General features: G+C 33.6%; 1 protein-coding gene across 2 annotated transcripts in view; it reads left to right on the top strand.

Annotated features, from left to right (window-relative positions):
• The window catches only part of CTNNA3 (catenin alpha 3), a 1492617-nt gene that overhangs the window by 882600 nt on the left and 588014 nt on the right, over positions 1-22003 (top strand). For both annotated transcript variants that reach the window (XM_012762717.2, XM_012762715.2), the window contains exon 10: positions 14604-14696. In XM_012762717.2, the coding sequence (XP_012618171.2) occupies positions 14604-14696 (93 nt within the window). The remainder of the gene's footprint in view (positions 1-14603; positions 14697-22003) is intronic.

Genomic DNA, 22003 nt, shown 5'->3' with positions numbered 1-22003 from the left:
ATCATACTGCTTCATATATTCATAGAGTAATATCCAATTCATTGGTACCTGTTAACTGAGCATAAATCTGATTACATTATTGGATCTACTAAAAAAAAGCCATTGTCACTAAGATACAGATCTTAAAATAATAAAACTTTCTTTCAAAACTATCTTAGTCACTCACTGTAACTCTTACTGTTTAACTGGACAAGCAATTACAATTAATTACGTTTTCTATGGTTTAACTCACCCACCACAGCACTTGAGGCTTGCCCCATAGGACTTCATAGCTCCCCAAACAGGGATTTCTGGTATACTTATTGCATTGTAACAAAATATACTATTATTCAATTTACTAAATGTAGATGTAAAACTAGCCCTGGCTTATAGACTCTATTAACAAAGCAACAGAAAATAAATTATTCACTAATAGAGAAAGCAGATAAATATGATATATTTAAAATGCAAAAAGAAAAGCCATATTGTTTATGTGATATATTTCATTTGCCATAGAAACAGTGATGTGAAAAGAGCAGAATGAGAGGGAAAGTGTGAACAAATCTTAGATTCTGGAAGATGGAAGAACTGGTGAGAAGGGGAGACATTGTGTGAAGAGAATAAACGATGTAGGGGTGGGGGAGAGAAAAGAATGATAGTGAAGAGCCCAGAAGTCAACAAAGGTAGTTTCTACAGTGGTGCTTGGAGATTCTAGAAAAAAACTGGTCGTGATTATGACAGTACATTGATTATGCAGAGACTGAGTTCAGTTTCAGAAAAGGGAAGCTGATGGGGTAGGCATTGAAAAAAAAGAGGACTAAGATGTTGGAGATGAATGGAGGAAGACCGTGGGGACAGGCATTAGTCTACTTATAGGAAAAGAAAGAGCAACAGATAATTGGGAGCTAAATTATGGGCACACATGGGCACAGAGATGTAAAGGACATTGGAAACCAAGAAGGGGAGACTGGGAGGCAGCAAAGGGTATAACCTTATCTATCGGATACAGTGAACACTATTCTGGTGATGGGCACACATTATACAAGGTATCCATGTAACAAAATATTTGTACCCCCTTAATTTTTTGAAATTAAAAAAAAAAAGCAATAGATTTTGAAAGCTACTCCTAAAAGAGTGGCCATTTGAAAATAATAGGCTGTTTAGAATATGCTGGGAGAGGAAATCAAGAATTGCACTCGAGTTGCCAGTGACCCTTAGAGATGTCTATAAAACAAATTTAAAAGTAAGTCATTTTAAGGAAGGCTTTTTAGCCCTTAAGGAGATAATTCAGTATTTGGGATGAAATTACAGACAAAGATTACAAGGGGGATTTTGCTAAGCTAAAAATCCTTGTAGAGAAGCCTAGAATGGCATTGCTTAGATTTAAGCTTTTTCATGGAAATGTGAGAAGTGGTGCAGCTGACAGTCTTGTCTGGTTCCTCCGCTGGTAGAGGTGTTGATGAGCCATGAGGTTCCAAAGGGTAGGCTGCTGGAAAGGAGAGAGAGATTGTGCCTCCACAAACAGCGTAATTAGTCCTCAAGTAATCCTGCCATTTTTGTGGCTTTATGGGGGAACGACAGCTGCCCATTAGTGTTAATTAACCAACAGGAGAGACAGATACAAGGCGTGGGTGTGTTTTTCAAAGCCTGGCAGCCAGGAGTAGGAGGAAACCACGATAGTCAGAGGCTGAAGGTGAGGGACTCTTCACTGCGGTGGCAAAATGGACTGAGCTTTTACTTGGCATTCTCTGTTTCTGACTATTAAGCATCCAGGACACTTTGTACTCTCCCTTCTGTACCGAAAGGGAGATACTCATTAAGGTTACCAACTCATAGGTGAGAAAGCCCAGCCTCTGCCCTCAAGAGCCAGGAAAGGAAGCAACCTATCACTTGACTCCGGGAACAAAACTGCATAGGCTGAGCAAGGCCAGAACGCTGTGGGAATTCTTTCTTCAGAGGCTGAGCTTGACAATGTTTTGAAAGGCTCCAGGTGCAGTGCAAGCAAGCCAGCTTCCTGAAACAGGGTCAAGAACTGGACTAGATGATACAAAATGCCCTCCAACTCCCGTGGCTCAGACTCAAAGCCACGAAGCAGTGCTGGTGAGAATCCAGACCTGGCTTGTGCTGCCATGTGGCTGATGTACATGGAGCTATCCTCAGTGCAGCACTGCTTTCTTATTTTGATTCGAGCTTCACAGTACTCAAGATAATTGAAAACAACTAAATACGTACAAAATATTGTAAAGATAAAAATGGAATAACATATAATTTAACTTTCAGGTTTTTTTTAATTTTTTTATATTTTATTTTAGCATATTATGGGGTACAAGTGTTAAGGTTACTTATATTGCCCATGTCCCCCTGACCCCCTCGAGTAAGAGCTTCAAGCATGTCAGTTTTTATAATAGTTTTCACTAGATTATTCAATATTTATTATATAGATTTTTTAATTTTAACCAGAAATTTCTGATTTTTTTTACCCAGAAATCTTCTGATATTAGGATTTATTAAAACATTTATGTTTTCTATTAACACATTTTTACAAAATAGTCTTATAGCATTTAAAAACCAATTCATTTGATATATGAAAACTCTTTAAGACTCTTTGAAACTATCCAGCTAAATATTTTTAAAGCTCTCTGACTTGTTTCCTTACTCTGAAGCCCATCAGCATTTAGTTTTTTATTCATTTAATATCATAGTACATATTATTTAAATTTTGTATTATGAATAGCTCTAAGTGTTTTGTGTATTTCCATTTAAATCTTTCATTTCTTGAACCATGGAAACTATTCTTCCCTCATCCTCTCGTCTTCCTTGAGTGCCTAAAATAGACCTGATACACATAATCCACACATAATAAATATTTGTGGATTTTTGTTGTTATCTTTAGGCCTCTGTAAGCAGGTCAATTGTAAATACTTGTAGAGAATACAATGTGAAAAATATTTTATTTACAATGCTGGTTTAAATTTATTCAATTCAACAGATGCTTTACGAGCACCCATTGCTTGCAGTCTTAGAACCAAAAACGGGGAAGATGTCTTCTGTCTTCAAGGACTTCACAATTTAACTTTGTGCAAATAGAATTAACATATTGATTTGTCCTAATTATGGAACATTAGTAAAATAAATCTCTCCTTACCTCTCTATGCTCCCTTCTAGAGCTATTTGGAACCAATAGTAATATCAGAAAACAGAGCTAAGATTACATGGTAAATGTCTTATCCTCTAGTAATGGCCACCACTCACAGTATGGGTCCAGCATTTCATTATGCTGCAGCATTACCAGGGGTAGTTAGGATTAAACCTACAATGACTAATGCCTCTATTAAAGTTACAGGTGCCTAAATCTTCGATGTTCTTTCTACCCTATATCACATAATTAGCTACACCCCACTTTTTATCATATAATTTGTAACCAGAACACATTTAAGGAGCCCTCACAAGGTTCAAGGAACCCAAGAATGTGGAGATATGGAAATCATGGTATTTAATAGTACTATTATACCCATTTGCAAATTGTGCTGAGGTCTTCATATATACATTCACAAATACACTTACCACACTCCTACTCTAAACACACACACACACACACAAACACATGTTCTCTATCACACACATTTTGTTCTTACAAATGAGTAAAAATTATTTTTTTATGCATTAAAGGCCATTTATACTCAGAAGGGTATCTCTCTGGGATTATAATTACAGTAAATTTTAAAGCTTGTTTGCCTATATTCCTCAGAGTCATATTAAATGTCTGCAAGGAAAAAAAATAGTTGTACAGATTATTGTTTTGATACCTTCCAAAATAAAAGCTGCCAGACAATTGATTGCTCTTGTTCTACTAAGAGACCCATTCTTTCATGAAAGTAAGGAATGTATGTGGGTGTGGATTACATAAGGAAGGTTACATAATTACAATTCAGTTATCTTTCTAATATATGACACTTTCTGTTTTCATGATGGCATTTCGATAGATTGATATGTATAATACATGTTGCTTATAATTTGACTCACTAAAAACTTTCCATTGGCTCTAGCACATTATGTCTCTCATTAAGAAAACCAGGTCTCTCTCTGCTGTGTGAGAGATCAAGTCACTGGTCATAAAATTGTTTTGAAATTTTATGTCATTTTCAATGATAATGAAGGCTAATTTTAGTATTTTTTGATATCTACTCTTTCCATACTGATTCTATTAATAAATACTTATTGGATCTTTATGCTTCATATTTATTCTTGACCTCAGCAGACAACAAAATTTAACACTAGTTCAGGAAACAACACTTGATCTTGTCTTTAATTTATAGTTTAGACTTGTTTTGTCTCTTTGGTGGTTAAATGGATTTTATTTGGTACTGTTTATTATATTAAATTTACTTGGCAGGTGGCATATACTTTTATCCTTTAAGTGGTGACTCTGAGGTGAATAATAGCTTAATTTAGAGAGAGACCTTGAGGAAACTGTCTAGCTGGTTTTACCATTATAATTTACATCACACATCAATATGGGGTGTGTGTATTCATCCATAGTTATGGTTTCAAAATAAAAGAGAAATGTGTTTGGTGAAACGGTACTCTTAGAGCAGTATACATTACCTACCTCAATTTGAACTATGAAGCATATACTTCTCATAATTTGTTGGAAGCAGTACTGTAATAGCCAGACGTTTTTGAGTCCTCTGTGTGTGTTTGTTTTCGTCTCATTTGTTTCTTTTGTGATGATACATACTGACACAGCATACTGATGTCTGTTTTTCAGAACAACATTGGCATATGTCTCCTTAGACAAATGAATATTTTCATTCTTAATGACTTATTTGAGAGGAACAAGAAGTTCAGACGCAAATTTGAATAGAGTTGGAGGGTGTAAGATAAGAAAAAGAAATTTAGGGCCATATTATAATTCTTCAATTATGTGAATCATCTTATATCTACTGCAGACAGACAGACACACAAACACACCATGCACAGAATACTGTTGGCACTCCAAACAAATTAAATTTATTATTAAGATCACTTTTGGGTGCTTTGATTTTGTTATTGACAACAGATTTTAATTTACTTGTTTTGTGCCATTATATGACATAAAGGCAAGGTAAAACCTTGCCTGATATCAGTGCCTGATACGCCTATTTTGTATTATCAGCCATACTGGTGAATCATCATTATAAATATAACAGCATATAAGACAATGGAAACTATTTTCTACTTAACATAATTTCTTCCTACTTAATCATTATATATCTATATTTTCTAGAAACCTTATTTTTAGATGTCTGGATCTTTACAGTAAGTTTCATGATTAATACAGTCCTTCTGATTGGTATTAAAAGTTCATATACAGGTATAGAAAGTTTTTATTCTCTTCAAAATGAAAAGCACTTTTTTCTGGTCATAAAAGTGATTCATTATTATTATAATTAGCCAAATTATAAATATTTAAAAATATGAAAAAGGAAAGTTGAAATTACCTTGATTCTCACTGTCTTTCACTTCTTTAATTTCCCTCGTATTTCACAGACCACATAATGGTGCATAATCAATATTTGTGACTTGATGAAATTGTTGCCCTGTATGTTGCTATGCTCTTTTATAGCATAATTCTATTAGTTAAATATTCTACAGAACTCATAATTCATGGTCACTTCTTATTACTACCATAGACAGCAGAGTAGTGCTGCTTCGCCAGGAAAAATATAAGGGCTGGCGTATTAGCTAGAGGTCAGTTGGATGCCAACATGGGAAGTCACAGATCTTCTCCTGTAATTCTCAAACTCAGTCCCAGGCCCCTGAGTGGGGCTTTCTTAGAAGCAAAGCATATATTACATTTTGAAAGGTACACTAAAGCTCCTGGGTTTATTGACAGGAATTACTATGCCTTTTCCCATATGCCACGCTTGCCAGCATTTGTCAGCTAGCTTGGGCACTTTGAATAGTTTGTTTTCTTACTTGATTAAAAATAAATAAATTAAAAACCAAATTGGGAGCTATTTGGTAGTTCCCAGTTTGATATCTTAAGTGAAAGTAAAACTTGAAAGAAGTTGGCGCCAAGCCTTGTTAAATATGATGACCCTACTAGAGGAAAAGTGTTACTTTTCTTTGAAGTCTAGCTGTTTATGCCTTTGTGAAATATTACAAATGAATTTCAAAGGAAGATTTCATTCTCTTTTCCCTTTTGTTCTGAATTTCTGCTGCTGTCTCTTCCCTTCAAATCCCATTTTTTCCTATCTTCATCTCATCTCAAAAATGATATCTTAAGCATACTGATTTTTGCATTCATGTATGTATTCATTCCCTGAAGAAATATTTATTGTTTGGCTACCATATGTCACATACTAGACACTAATGCTGAATGATGAGCAAATACAGGTAAAGTCTCTACTTTTATATATCAGAGGAACAAAGCGGGAGGCATTAATTTACTAGACTGCAAGCTGTACAATAGGCTATAGTAACAAAAACAGCATAGTATTGGCACAACAACAGAGACATAGACCAGTAGATCAGAACAGATAATCCAGATATAAAACCATCCTTATATTGCTATCTGATCTTTGACAAAGGAGACAAAAACATACACTGAGGAAACGAATCCTTATTCAGTAAATGGTACTGAGAAAAAAAGAAATTACTTAAGAGATCTGATGAATACTAGTTAAGCAGGTCCAAGTGGTATGGGGGTAGCAGTGAAGAAAGAGGAGGAGAGTATTCTAAGCTAGAGGAAACAGCATGTGCAAATGTCTGGTGACAGAAGGAAGCATCAATATTCAAAAGTATATTGAAATAGCTGAAGCAAAGGGAGAAAAAACATCCAACAGAAGTAGGCATGATGACTCTTGGGCCAGACTATACAGGACCTTAGGAAGTGGATATGATGTGGGGCTAGGAAGATGATGGGGGAATCAATTTTGCATTTGAAATAATTTATTAGCTGCAGTATGTTGAACATATTGCAGAGCAGGAACATTTGCTAAAAATAAGTTAAAACTGGGGGGGGGGGAAGAATAAAAAAAAATAAAACTGATTGAAAACTTAACTAGGGTGGAGGACAGGAAATATAAATAAGTCAGGAGATGATGAAGAGGTAAAATCAAAAGAGATGGATAGATGTGTACATGAGAGAGTAAGTATTGCCTGGAGGGGCCTATAGGTCTCTGCTTTGAGTCACCAGACTTATGGGGCTACTTTGCCACTTATGTAGTCCTCTGTTCATGTAAGGCTAGTTTAACCATCATCATTCCACCCAAACACTTTAAGAATGGTTAGCATGGCTTTCTGTGTGAATGAATCAATAAATATTTTCAGGAATAACTTATTTGACCTCTCAGCATTTAATATTTGATACCATCTTCTTGTAACCTTCTCTTCTCTTGGTCTTTATGACATCAGAGTATTGTGGGTAACCTACTCTATCTCTGGTCACTTTTTCTGAGACTTACTGAAGGATTATCTTTTTCTATCTGCCTAATATTGATATCTTAGATACCCTTCTAAGAATATGTTCTCTCTACATAATCACATTTAATTATCATTGATAAGCTAGTGACTTCCTAATTATTATCTCCACCATAGACCCTTCTTAACTACACACTTAACTGTGATTATGTTTACTTACATATGTCAGTGACAACTTAAACTCAAAGCAACTAGTCTACTTCTTGATATCTCCTATCAAATTGAAAGATTTCTAGTGTTCCTTATATGAGTTATTTGGCCACAGAGTTTGTAGTTTTGCTATTTACTAATGTGTTCAAGGGGTATAGACACCTCTTTTCCTTCTCATGCCTCTTCATAATATGAACTGTTATTCCTTTTTAAATTCAGAAAGAAGTCCAGATATCCTTCCTAAATACCAAGTTAAAAAATAAAGAACTCATTTCAGCTACATTATTTCTGCATCCTTACTCAAAGTTTCCCTATGTTTATTTGTATCTTTGCTACTGATGTGTCAAGTCTTGATGTTGCCAATGAACATACATAGACTGAATTCAAGTCAGGACAATTTAATAACACAAGGACTTTCTTTTCTCAGGTGTTCTTCCTCATAACCTAAAGCAATAAACTTTATACTCATATTGTCAATAATTAGGAACTTTTTATGGGGAAAAGATGGAAGAGGAACACAGTTTACAATGAAAAAAGTTAAGTTCTCAGGACTTTAAAAAATACAATTCATTTAATATATAATATTAGTTTCATACATGATAGATAATCATTTATATTCATGATTTACTTGTAGATAGACACAAATAAATTATTATTTTTATTTTTATTTTTTTTTATTTCAGAATATTATGGGGGTACAGTTGTTAAGGTTATATACATTGCCCTTGTCTCCCCTCCTCTCTTGAGGCAGAGCTTCAAACGTGTCCATTCCCCAGACGGTGTGCATCACACTCACTATGTATGTATATACCCATCCCTTCCTCCCCCCTCCCACCTGCCCCACACCCGACAAATGTTTCTTCTTCTTTTTTTCTTAACATTTTGGTTACATTTTATATCTTTGCCTCTCCCTAGGAAGGGTTAGAAGTATGCCCTTCTCCGCCACAATGTTCACTCCATCCCACAGATGTGGGATTACCCCTCCAACCCCCGAATCCCTGGTGAACACCACCACCTTTTGAGCACCATAGTGTATTGTAATTAATTTACATGGACTAAATACTATTTTCAGAATACCTTGAAAATAGTAATGCTTGATGAAAAGAAAATAAAAACACAATACATCGTTGTCGTTACCTTTGAGCAGCTCACTATGCAATAGATACATAAGTAAGTGTAGGAAAAATGAGGATGTACTGTAATCGTGAGAGTGTAGGAAGATATAGGTATGAATTCTGATTCTGGGCACCTGAGAAAGGTTTGTGGAAGAGAAAATATTTGATAGCCTTGAAGTATAGGTATGATTTTGAAAGTGTATTTGAGGGATGACTTTCAAACAAATGAACAGCTTACAGAAAGATAAACTCAAAAATGGTAAATTATTTTCTTCAAAAATTAGATGTTCTTTTGCACCTAATATGTAACATGTTCTAATAGACATTGAGGATTAGATAGTCAAAGGAAGACAAGTATAAAAACATTTATTTATATGCGTAGGAACTGAAGCTAATATCTCCTTCTGTGCATTCGTGCATGACACTAAGACATTCAGGTTGCCTAAATCCAGAGGCAGACATTTGATAGGAGAGTGCCTTTTGCAGAAAAAATTACAATTCTGCATTAACAGCTTTTGACTTTGTTGAAAGTAACCATTTAAGATTAGTATATTCTTGGTGCATAAGTTTCGGACTCAGTACAAAGAATCAGGTTTCTCTGGTTGCATGCAAAAGAAGACAAATTTGGCATAGTAGGAAAAAAAGAACTTGTTGGAAACTATAAGATAATGCACATAAGCAAAGTCAAAATGAAAGAAAAGGGCTAAGATTGGGCAGAACAAAGACTGCTTCAGGACTATAGGTGGCAATAGAAAGTGATGAATATGCCTAGGTTAGAGCTGGCGGGCGGGGACTAGGAGCCTTGATTAACAGTCATACTGAGACTTCACACCACTGAGCTAGAGGAAGAAAGATCAGTTCTCCAGAGGGACATCTATGCTATTGCCAGAAGTAATGGATTTTGGGTGGAAGGCTAGAAAGCTTCCCTACACTTGATTTTCTTATTTTTATTTTTAAACTTGTCTCTATTGCTCAGTAGTTAAGTCATTATTTCTTGCCTCTAATTTGTGAAGTCTTTTATATAACTTTACAGCCTCTCCCATAAATATTGAGGTCTTACTTTTGTAGACATTCACCTCATTATTCTTATGTTCAGGAAGGAGTGTCTATTCAAACAAATAAAAATCAACCAAGGTCTGAGTGTGTATCTAAGTGTTGATTCATGTGTGTGTGTTGGGAGTGTGGAAGGGAGTATGTTAGAATTACCTGGAGGAACTTTGAAAAATCTAATTATACATTCCTTACACCTTTAACTTCCACCCATATACACACTTAACTGAATATCCTGTCAGAGGGAACTAGACTTTTCTTTTTAATAGTTGTTTATTGGTGATTATATTATTCTCATCATCTTCCTTAATTCACAAGTTGAGAGCTATTGATATAGACTTTCTCTGGGCCCACATTTATTTCTGTTATTGAAGATAATTGATATTCCAGATTCTATGACTTCTATGAGAAAGTTCTGAGAGAAAGATTTCATCTCCTTTTAAAGAACTTCATAACTTGTGTAACTTTGAGCCATCCTCCAGTGGGAATAGGCTGCCCTGAAAAACAGTAAATTCTCAGTCTCTGGAAGTGTTTTCACAAGAGTTGCATGACCATCTGCCAGAGAGGAAAATGCATGAAAATGAAACAATGACCTTTTACGCCCATTAAGAGCTAGGATACATGCTGACGTGATAGTATAATCAACTATATGAACAATATATAAACAATGAATGTGCAATTATGGAAATCTCACCAAACATCAGTTCGTTTCATGTTCTTCAGAAATCATATCACAGGTAAATACCTGTGTGAGAACTTCTTAGTGGCAGACTGAATTATGTGTGATAAGCAGCTGTCCAAATAGTGTACTCATTGCTAGCAATGATTTCATTTCAGTTGTCTAAGATGAGTGAGAAGACTAGGAGTACTCCTGAGATTTTAGATAAAACTTCATATTAGAATGTTAAGATATACCATGTTCTAGTATTCAATGTGTTTAAAATAGAATCACTTTACCAAATTAAAAGAAAGTAATGATGAAAAGCAGAGTTAACCTATAGAATGGTAGATTTATTTAAGGGTCCTGAGAAAATTCTCAGTCTTCAAATATCCATTTTATAGTTGTCCGTGGTTCTGTCACTACTGAATTATTCTTCTGGGTCAAGTATGGCCATTTTCCTATTTTGATTGAGAGTGTGGAATGGAGCTAGCCTAGGTGGCAGGATTCTACAAGGCCTGTTTCCTGAGCAGGGAATTTCTCACCCAAGACCATGGGTTGGGGAGTGGAGGATACCATGTTCTCTGGTGAGTGAAAGGGAAAACCTAAAGTCCAGCAAATAGAAAGAATGCCAAGAGCATACTGTTTGGTACACAGAACTTGAACTAGGAACCAGGAAGAGTGGAACAATATCAGTAGGATTTGTCAGGAATTTTCTGGCCAGGATTTATTGTCTATAACTTTTTTTTTACAGGGCAAATAGGACAATAAGTTCAGCCAAGTGTTTTTTACAGGCCAAATAGGACAATAAGTTCAGCCTAGAAGGACTGCAGAGAATTGGAGAGATGAAAGAGAGGGATGCTGATAGAAAACTTCACTCCTCTCTCAGAAACACAACATATCCCTATTTGAATACTTTTTGTTTGTTTTTAATTATTACAGTGTTGATAATTATTTTAATGATATAATTAATCATTTTGTAAAAATGAAAAAAATTTTTTCCAGCATTTTCTTTTTAATAAATGTGTGAATTTATCTAAATGTTTTTGGTCACATTTACTTAGGATAATTTAGACTATGCTTTTCTTAGACACTAAGGATATACCACAATATCAATAAAAAGTCAGGTCAATCATTCAATACAGAACCTTTGTCAATACTTTAATTCATGGTAGCATAAAGAGCACACACATATCCGTGGTCAATAGACTCCATGGTATTTATTGGTTTAAGTATGTTTCTTTTCCCTGTTGAATTTTGTTTCCCTGTCTGTACAATAGAGGCCTGAAGAATGGAGTCAGAGGGCACAAACTGGTAACCTATGAACTAAAGTAAGCCAACAGATTGTTTGACTAAGGTGTAGTGAGTTTGAGTTTTTCCTTTCAATTCATCTTGTTTTTGTATTGAGTTCCCAATCATTTTTCTTGGAAACCCACCACCCCATCCTATGAATGACTTACATAGACTCTATATTTATATTCTCTGAATAGCTCTTGAAAGCATTTGAGTTTATGGTTCATGGATCACACATATTGTTAAATTTCTTTAGGCTTCCAAGGCTTTAATTCTACAAAACCTCTGAGAGAGTGAAGGTTATATTTTCCCCCCATTAGTTAACAGGTGAGGTGGAAGGAAGTTATTGTCAGGGCTATCAGGTATTAGACCACCACCACACACTATCTTATTTATACATCAAAGCTCTCCAGTGAAGTAGGCATTATATCCGTTTTATGGATTACAAAACAAAGAAGTTAACATCTTGCCTATGATCTGAATCTTATTAGTTGTGGAAATCAGGTTCAAACCCATTTTTGTTCATCTCCAAAACCTCCCTATCCCCTAGTTTCCCTTTGTGGTCTTAAACTTTCTATAAAGATCTCTTGAATAATGGAGCTTTGCCCAGATTTTGGAAATATTGTCAAAGTTAGATACACAGAGGATGCCTGATGTCCAAATATCTTAAACTATTTTGCAAAATATTGTATTTGAATGCTATTTTCTCTGACCAGTAGGGAGTTATTTTCCTACTGTGCTTGGGAACATACTTGATTGCCTGAAGTGCCACACAGAACTTAGGGATAATTATTATTAGAAGAAATTTGGCTTTCATTCACACATTGAAGTGACTTTGGAGAATATGTCACAAATCACTTAAATTAGAACTGTAAACAGATTTTATATCTATCACTTAACTATTCTGTTTAGTCACAGATACTAGGTATATTATAAACTCAACCTTGTTTGTACAAAACAGCACTAAAACTGCACATGCCTTGAAATAGTACATGATTACCTACAGAATTTATTTGACAGAATAGCTCTGATAAAGAGAAGTTCAGATATGTATAGGCACAGAATAAATGAGGGCAGAAAGAGTGATAGTATAATCATTAAATGAGTAGAAACCACAACTTTCAGTTGTTTTGTATTTTCATTTGAAAGCCGTGTAAAAATTTACTATTACAAACATAAACTGTGTTTAAGATAATTTCCATCTTATGTCAGTCACTTAATTGGCTTATGGTGAATCAGCTGTCCAGGAAACACCCAGAACAAGAATTGTCCATTGCTAAAAGGGAAAATAAGAGAAAAAGGATATATTAACAAAGAAAGTAAATGAGTATCTACATGAAAGCATTTTCTATAATTTTTAAGCTTTGGAATACTGACCATTCTTCTAATGTGACCAAAGAATTGAGCCAACAATGTTTATTTTTTTATATTAAGCAAACAGTGCTCAAATTTATAGATATTTTCTGCAAGTACAGTGCAAATTAATATAATATATATTAAAGTAATTAGACTTTGGAGTTTCACTTTTAGTGAGCAGGGTTTGAGGGGAGAGGGGGGGCACAGAAAATGTTGCCCTTTTCAAATAACTCACAAATGTGCTAATTATGTGTCAGATATGAAAGTTGAGGCATAATGACCTTCAAGCCAACAAAAGACCTTTTCAAGTAAGCCATTTTCATGTACATTAATAAAATGAACAATCCCCTTCCACAGTTAAATAATGTATGGCTGTTATTTCATTATATGTAAATGCAAACCAAGGAGTTGTTTCACTGCTGACATATTAAAAGTGTGCTATGAAAAAGCAAAGACTATAAATTCATTTAAATAACATTTTGTGGTTCTATTAAAATAGTAATCCAAAGAGGTTTCTGGTTCATTTCCACTGCATGCAGTTAATGTGCAGCTTCTCTACAACTGAATTTATTTTGGGTTTGAGCAGTAAAAACTGCAGTGTGTTAAAATACATACCTGGCAGGGATATTGAAAAGTTTAGAAAAATTGTTAGATAAATTATCTCCTTGCAGTGATGAAGATAATGATGTATTTTGTAGATCAGAGAAAACATTGCCTCTGTACATAAACCTTACTGGATTAGCAGGAAGAGTGCTGAATAAGAGTAGGGTTCAAAGGAAGGGAGAAGAGTGTTTCTTTCTCATGGCTCTATCATGGTATAAAAAAAGTATTTGTAAACATCAGACCTAGGTAATGGACATAATATAATTATTTAAAAGCGTATCCATTTCACTGGGAAAAAGTGTAAGTTTCAAAAGCAATACTATACAAGAAATTTGGGTGTCACTAATGCTTGAATTGAATACACTGCTGGAATGTAAAACAGTGCCCATGAAGTTGTAATAGAAAATCAAGAACAGGAAGAAGAATTTAATTATCTTGTATTTATCTGGCTTTGTACTGTATTTAATGCAAATAAAAACATGAATAAAGATACAGTCATCTTTAATACAACTTAAGTATGTCTAATAGACCTCTGGGAAATAGTAAACCAATTACAAACTTAAAATAAACCACAATCATTTAAGATTCCAAGAAACTATTCCCATTCAATCTAACTTTTTCTTTCCAGTCACATAATATCTTATGACTTTTTGTTTTAGGTTAGATGTGGATACCAAGAGACTGTCTAGGGTTTACCGATTCACTCATCAGTCTTTCCTTTTATTTTAAACAATTCCCTAGGGCCCTTTATTAATTGTTTTAATAGATTATCTGAATACTTTCATAAAATGATACCGGTGACATTTATGAGAATGTTATTTGTCACTGAGATTTTCAGTGAATGTGTACATGTTCTGACTTGTCCAGGATAACAAATGTTTCTGCATTTCCTTGATGATCTAAAATGATTTCTATTGTTTTGGATTGTATTTAAGGTGGCAAATCTTGCTTGCTCCATGTCAACAAATGAAGATGGAATTAAAATTGTCAAAGTTGCAGCCAATCACCTGGAAACCTTGTGTCCTCAGGTATTATAACTAAGTTACTTTCTTTTTTCTATAAAGATGTTTATAATTTTTCATACTTTTATACGTATAAAATATATTAAAATATTTATTTTAAGACTGGAAGACTAAATTGACCCAAGGTCATGGTTTATTCTTGACTAAGGAATTGGTTCTTGCAGCTATTTTAGATACTTCTAAGAGATTTGATGTTAGTCTGAGTTAAACATATTCTAAGAGTCTGAAAATTTAAAAGAACCATTGAAAATGGATACATTTAGTCATGATAATGAAACAACTTTATGCATTGACTTATCTTGCTAAATTCCGTTTATATCTAGTAAAGGAATGAGGTAAAGGGGCCTTGTTTTGCATGACCTGCAAGAAAAGAAATTCAGTCTTTATTGCAAATCCTAGGATACTATAAATAGAAAAGCCCCTTATTTTAAAGATGAGCCAACTGAGTATTAGAGAAACTAAATATTATGTGAGTATTTATTTATAAACCAACAGTTGTTTTAGGAGGCAAAACAGGGTGCTGAAGAAATCTTCAATAAAGGCATAGAAAACCTCTACATATGTTTTTACTACTTGAAATGATATAATCGTTTCTTAAGTTATTTTATTTTGGAATACTTAATAGAATTATTTTCTGATTAGTGATAATAAATTATATGATATTTTGCCAGACTGAGATAGTAAAAACTTGCTTTCAAATGTGACTCTATAGCATTAAGTAGAAAGTCAGGTAAGAAAACCACATTTTATCTTAACTGATCGCTGAGATTTTTTTCACCCAATAGGAGGATATGAATAATATTTTGTGTTCCACAACCTTATAGACAAGATAACTGTCTTCATTTGCATGGATACACAGTATACCCTATTCATACAGTAGTGGTGAGTCTCAGAAAGGCCTGCCAGTAGAGAAAAAGTGTGGCAGTCTCTGAGTGGCCATATTGGCATCTAATGAATAAGAGGTGCTTTGTCCAACTGATTTATTTTTAGTTATTATTTATTTTGAAATTTCAAGTAATATGAAAGGAATGACTTCTTTTCCCTTTTATCAAAGAAGGCATGAGTTTGAAAAAACTCATGTTTTCTTGTCAGCGATTCAGGAGTTTCCTAAAATCTGAAGAGCAACACATTTTCAGGGAATTATTTCTAGATGACTCGTAGTCTTGAAGCCATGAATCAGGATGCACAGAGGGCAATCTTAACAAATTTGTCCTAGAAGGAAATAATATGGATACTTAATTCCTAATAAAGACCACAAATGTTGTAAGGATATGAACTACAATGATGATTAGGGACTTCAAGTCTCTGGACATCTGTTGAGATTCTCATTATATTAAATGTAGAGCATGTGTTAAATTCTTGATTTGCATTGTTGACAATTTCATCTGTAAGAATACTGAGGAAACAGTGAGAGAAACTGCTTCTTCGGACTTAATGTTGATTAACAAGTAAGAACCGGCTGGAGAAGTGGCATCTAGAGGGCCTGCAACTGAGAACTTCCAAATGATGTCAATTTTCTATGAGACTCCATAGGGAACAGAATACTTACTGTACCAAGGTCTCTCAAGTAGTTAAAGCAAATATACTCTCATCAACAGTTTGAGAGTTCTCATCTCTCCACATCATGAATAACACTTGATTGTCACATTTTTAGAACATTTCAATATGCAATTTTCTGATTACTAGTGAGAACTTTTTTTTCAAAGTATTTATTGATTTTCCAAATATTTATTGGCTTTCTAATTCTATTAGTCTTCTATGACTGGCCTGTATCCTTTGCCAATTTTTAGTTGTCTTTTTTATATTATATTATCAATAATATTATATAATTTATACTAATATATTATTATATATCAATATAAATCAATATAAAAATATATTATTGATTTACTATTGATTTATTGATTTTCAATAATATATTTTTATATTAATGATTTACTTAAGTTGTTAAAAATATGTCTATTGCTTATAGCTTTTTTTAACTTTTAAAATATTTTAATTATAGAGGATTTTATGATTTTAATGTAAACATATTCATCTTTTAATACCTTTAATAAATATTTACTGAGCATGTACTCTGTGTCCTGGGTTTATGCCTTGTTAAGAAAGTCTACCAACAAAAGCGTCATATAGTTACCACATTATCTTTTTAAAATATTGAAGTATTATTATTCAACATATATGTTTATTTCGTCTGAACTTTATTTTTGTGTCTAATATGAGGTATGGATTTTTTTTAACACTGTTAGTAATCAGACCACCATCAGGTATTAAATCGTTGACTCTTTCTCAGTTGATATGAAATTCTACCATTGTTTTACATACAAAAGCACACACACATACACATACACATACACTTATGTTTCCATTGTTTCATATATATTTGTATACATGTGAACATATATACTTATATACATATATAATGCATGCATACATGTACATGTTTATATAATACATTCTACACATAAAATGTGTATAATTCTTTTTACTATTATTCCACATGTAAATATAGCTTGATAATCAAACTGAAACACACATTTTGAGGTACATAAATTTCTGGACTCCTATTTTGTTCCTTAATTTGTTTATCTATCCCTGCAAATGTATCACAATGTATTAATTATGGTTTCAGACTAAATCTTGATATGTTCCAGGCAAACTTGTTCATCTTGTTTTTTTCTTTAAATTATTGCTGTAATTCTTCACTTTTTGTTCTTTCATATAACTTTCAGTATCAACTTATCAAGTGTCATGAAAAAAATTATAATTTTGCTTAAAAGTTAAAATTTTTTGAACTTTAAATTATTTTAGAGAATAATGACTTCATATGGAATCTTTCCATCAGTAAACATGTTATATGTACATAGTCCCACCCTTATCCACTGTTTTGTTTCCATGGTTTCAGTTACCCACAATCAACTGCAACTGAACAATATTAAATGAAAAATTCCAGAAATAATTCATAAGTTTTAAATTGCACAGCATTCTGAGTAGTGAGATGAAATCTCAGGCCATCCTGCTCTGTCCCACCTGGGACATAAATGATCCCTTTGTCCAGGGTATCCATATTGTATATGCCACCAGCCCTTCAGTCACTTAGTACCCATTATGGTTATTAGATCGACTATTGCCGTGTATATGTTTAAGTAACCCCTATTTTAGTTAATAATGGCCCCAAAACATAAGAGTAGTGGTGATGGCAATGTGGATGTGTTAAACAGAAGGTGTGATGTGTTTCCTTTAATTAAAAAGGTGAAAGTTCTCAACTTAATAAGGAAAGAAAAATATTATATGCCGAGATTGCTAAAATCTATGGTTAAGAACAGATCTTCTATTAGTGAAATTGTAAAGAAAGAAAGAGAAATTCACGCTAGTTTGGCTGTCATACCTCAAACTGGAAAAGTTACAGCCACAGTATGTTATTAAGTGTTTACTTAAGATGGAAAAGGCATTAAATTTGTGGATGGAAGATATGAACAAAAAATGTGTTCTGACTGACAGCAGTCAGTTTGGGTTTGGTGTTATCCAAGATTTCAGGCATCCATTGAATGGTCTTGGAACATATATTCTGCAGATAAAGGATGGGGCTACTGTATTTCCAGAATTAGATCTTTTCTTTTTAATGTCCTTCAGGGCTCTTTAGTTTTTTTTTTATTATTTATTTCAATACATTTCATGGTTTAAAATATCTTCTACATGGTGTTGATTTCCAAATTTTCCTCTCCTAGACCAAACCTCTCTCCTAAAGACCGAAGTCACATGTCTAGTTTTCCCTTTGGCATCTCCACTTTGATATCTAGAGGATGTCTAAACTTTAAAATAGCCAAAATGGTACTTCTGATTCCTCCATCTTTGTCTTATTCTACTTCTCCTCAGTCTTCCCAATTTTAATTCATGACACAGCCATTCACCTACTTACTCTAGTGAAAAACCTGGCAGAAGGGGACAGAATTCCTTCCTTCATTCAGTATTTATTGAACATCTACTATGTAGTAGGTACTGTTTGTGCTTCTAGGGAGAAAATAGTACAGAAATCAAAAAATAGACAAAACCTCTGTTTTTGTGAAGTTTATATTCTCATGATACTTAGTGGCTATTTTTCCTACCTAATCTATTAACAAGTCCAATCAATTTCACCAAAAATATCTATCTTGAATCTCTGTATTTCTCTTCATCTTGTCAACATCTTAGCCTACGCCACCATCATCTTTATCTATCTACAGAAATATCATTCTATCTGGTTTCCATGCTTATATCTCTATAATCTGCTCTCTCTATAAAAGCCAAGGTAAAATTTTAAATATGTTCATCAGATAAATTGCTTTCCTTAGCCTTTTACAATAAAATATAAACTATTTCTTATGGCTTAATTAGATCTGTATGCTTTTGCCTACTGCCTAACTTCCAAGCCCATTCCCATATTATTTTCTTTTCTACTCATTAGACACCTGTATATTGACCTTTTTGTTTCCAGAACACAATAACCTACTTCCCACTTGAGGGAGTTTATATTTGATAATTCTCCAGTGTTCTTTTCTCATATGGTCATATAGACAGCTTCTTTTCTGTTCAGTTTATGAAGACTCAGTTCAAATATTGTCTTCTCAGAGATCAATCTCTCTAAATCACTCCTCCATCCATGACTTATTAGATCACCATATTTATTTCTTTTAAAGTCTGTGTTACAACTTGAAATTATATTTTATATTATTAATTTTTATTGTGCATATTACATACTCATACATAAATATCATGGAAGCCTTGATTTGGTCTTCCTTACTACTTTTCCCTGTACCTAGCAGAAATGCATATATTGGATGTTCAATAAATATTTGCTAAGTATATAAATGAATGATATAGTTTCTAGAATGACAAAACATTCTGTATTCATAGAGGGCTGGGAGGCTTTTGGCAACCACTTTTTTTGTAACATGACATATTGTCTTTTTGACAAGATGAAAAAAATATGACAGTATAATCAGTTTGAGCTGGAACTGATGGGGAAAAAATCTTTTTAAATGGCTGTTAATATATAGGAGCTAACCAAGGAAGAGACCTTAACTGGTGGGCTGCAGTGATCTTCTCTTGGCCTAGTCCATTTTAGTGTCTTATTAGTTATTTGGGTAAAATTATAGAATAACTGTCCCAAATTTTTCAGTTAAAAAGGAGAGGATAAAGGAACCTATTAGCTGAAAGAATCCAGACCCAAAGAATATTCTAGAATATGAACTAAAACTAACTATATCTAGGTAAAACATGATAGGTATAAATACTAAACCATATGTACAGGGTAGTATAAAACCAGTTGAAAGGATAGAGAATGGAAGAGATGTGGATTAGCAAGAAATTTACCCTCCAAAAAATTTAGAGGTTTTAGCTGATAGTTATGTCAATGTTAATCAGAAAAACTAATATAACATGTTTTGATCATAGAATAAGTTATAACACTGATTCTCAACCTTCTCTATACTTCAAAATTATTTTTAAAGATTATGAATTATATGCTATGCTTAAGCTATACCATCCTAAAATTTGAATTAAAGTCTGTAGTATAGCTCGATCGTGTGTGTGTGTGCGTGCATGTGTATATATATGTGTGTGTGTGTGTGTGTGTGTGCGTGTGTATAAGTTCCAGTTTGGCAGTATCTATTGAAATATGTATATATCTTCAAATCATTAATTCAACTTCCAACATTTTATGGTACATATATATGTGTGCAGGTGCACAAACGTCTATAAGCGAGGATTTTATGCAATGTTATCTATAATGGCAGAAGCTAGAACCGACCTAAATGCTTGTCAGCAGAGAATGTTACAAGTTGTTTAAAGTACGAGTTGGCTCTGTGTATGTTTTGGTATGGAAGACATGTAAAATAAGTGAAAAAGGCAAATTTCAGATGAATATGTATATGATCCCATTTATGTAGAGAAAAAAGGAGATAAATGGGATCATATGTTTATATATCCACAAACAAATTTCCAAAAGATCCTCATGAGAGTTTTCATTGTGGTTATTTCCAGGAAGTGATACTGGGTGACAAAGAACAAGGAGGATCACTTTTATATTTCATCTTATTTTATTAATTTTAATTGAACCACAAATAGATATGTTGTTAGTTTCTAAACAGAACACACACACAAAAAAAAACAAAACAAAATATTCCTAGATTGATTCTAGAGTGTGTCAGGTAAACCTTGGGTCAGCAAGAGCTGATATAGGGCAGCACTGAATTCCTATCTGTGAAGTATGATTGAATTCACTTAAATTTCAGTGAATTGAATTATACCCGTTTTTACTGTGCCCAAAGGACCAAAACAGTAATGCTTTGCCTAGTTACAGGTGTTGTACTTTAAAAAAAGAATTGTCACTTGGAGCATGTTTAGCAGAGGATGTCTGAAATACTGACATGACTTGAAACTATGTCATATAAAAACCTCATAAAAGCAACAAGAAAATTTTAGCCAGGAAAAGGTAAGACTTGGAGAAACATAATCACTGTGATCAAACCTTTAAAGGGCTATGATGTGAAAGACTTGTTCTAAAGGGTCCTGAGGGGGTAGAACTAAAATCTATAAGCAGAAGTTAGAAGGATACAAATTTCATCTAAAAATGGAGATGAATTTTCTAAAAGAGCTATCCTGAAAAAAATTAGACTTTGTTGAGAAAGAGGGATTGGGAGTTTTTCAGTGCTATAGACATTTAATACAAAGAAGATGACTACTTAACCAAGCTACGTACACTTGAGGGTACAAGCCTTGGGTTAGATAGAGGTAGGTCTAGAGACTTCTTATACCCAATTCCGAGATCCTCTAATGGATTTGCCTTTTTTTTTTTTTTTTTTTTTTTTATAAAGGAGGGAAATGCTATCTGGATGATAGCACTGTTGGAGTACTACAGCTGTTTGAACAGCTATACTCAACCTGGTGGAAGGATAAATCTATCAATCTAGCTTAATCCTTGTTCCATTTTAACAAGTGACTTGGATATTGAAAAGCAAAAACTTCATACGTGTATGTGGTACAAAGCTGGGACAGATAAAATTCAAGGTTCTAAAACATACTGATAATTTGGTCTAATGTTTGAAAACTCATAAGATCAAATTGAATAAGGGTAAATATAAATTCAGGGTCTTAGTTTAAATAAATTCTATGTACAGGTAGATAAGAAAACATTGCACCTGGAGAATCAGGAGTTGAAAGAGACATTTGTTATCTAGTCAATGAATTCCAAACATAGGTCCATGAAGGCGTTTTCATATTCCATAACGTAGTTAGCTTTTGTCATGAAGGAAAATTTTCCACTTTTTAATTTT

The sequence above is a fragment of the Microcebus murinus genome, chromosome 14, assembly GCF_040939455.1.
Source record: "Microcebus murinus isolate Inina chromosome 14, M.murinus_Inina_mat1.0, whole genome shotgun sequence".
In the NCBI taxonomy this organism is placed as follows: Eukaryota; Metazoa; Chordata; class Mammalia; order Primates; family Cheirogaleidae; genus Microcebus; species Microcebus murinus.
Note: the sequence above shows the minus strand (reverse complement) of the source record. Positions and strands in the feature narration are given on the sequence as shown.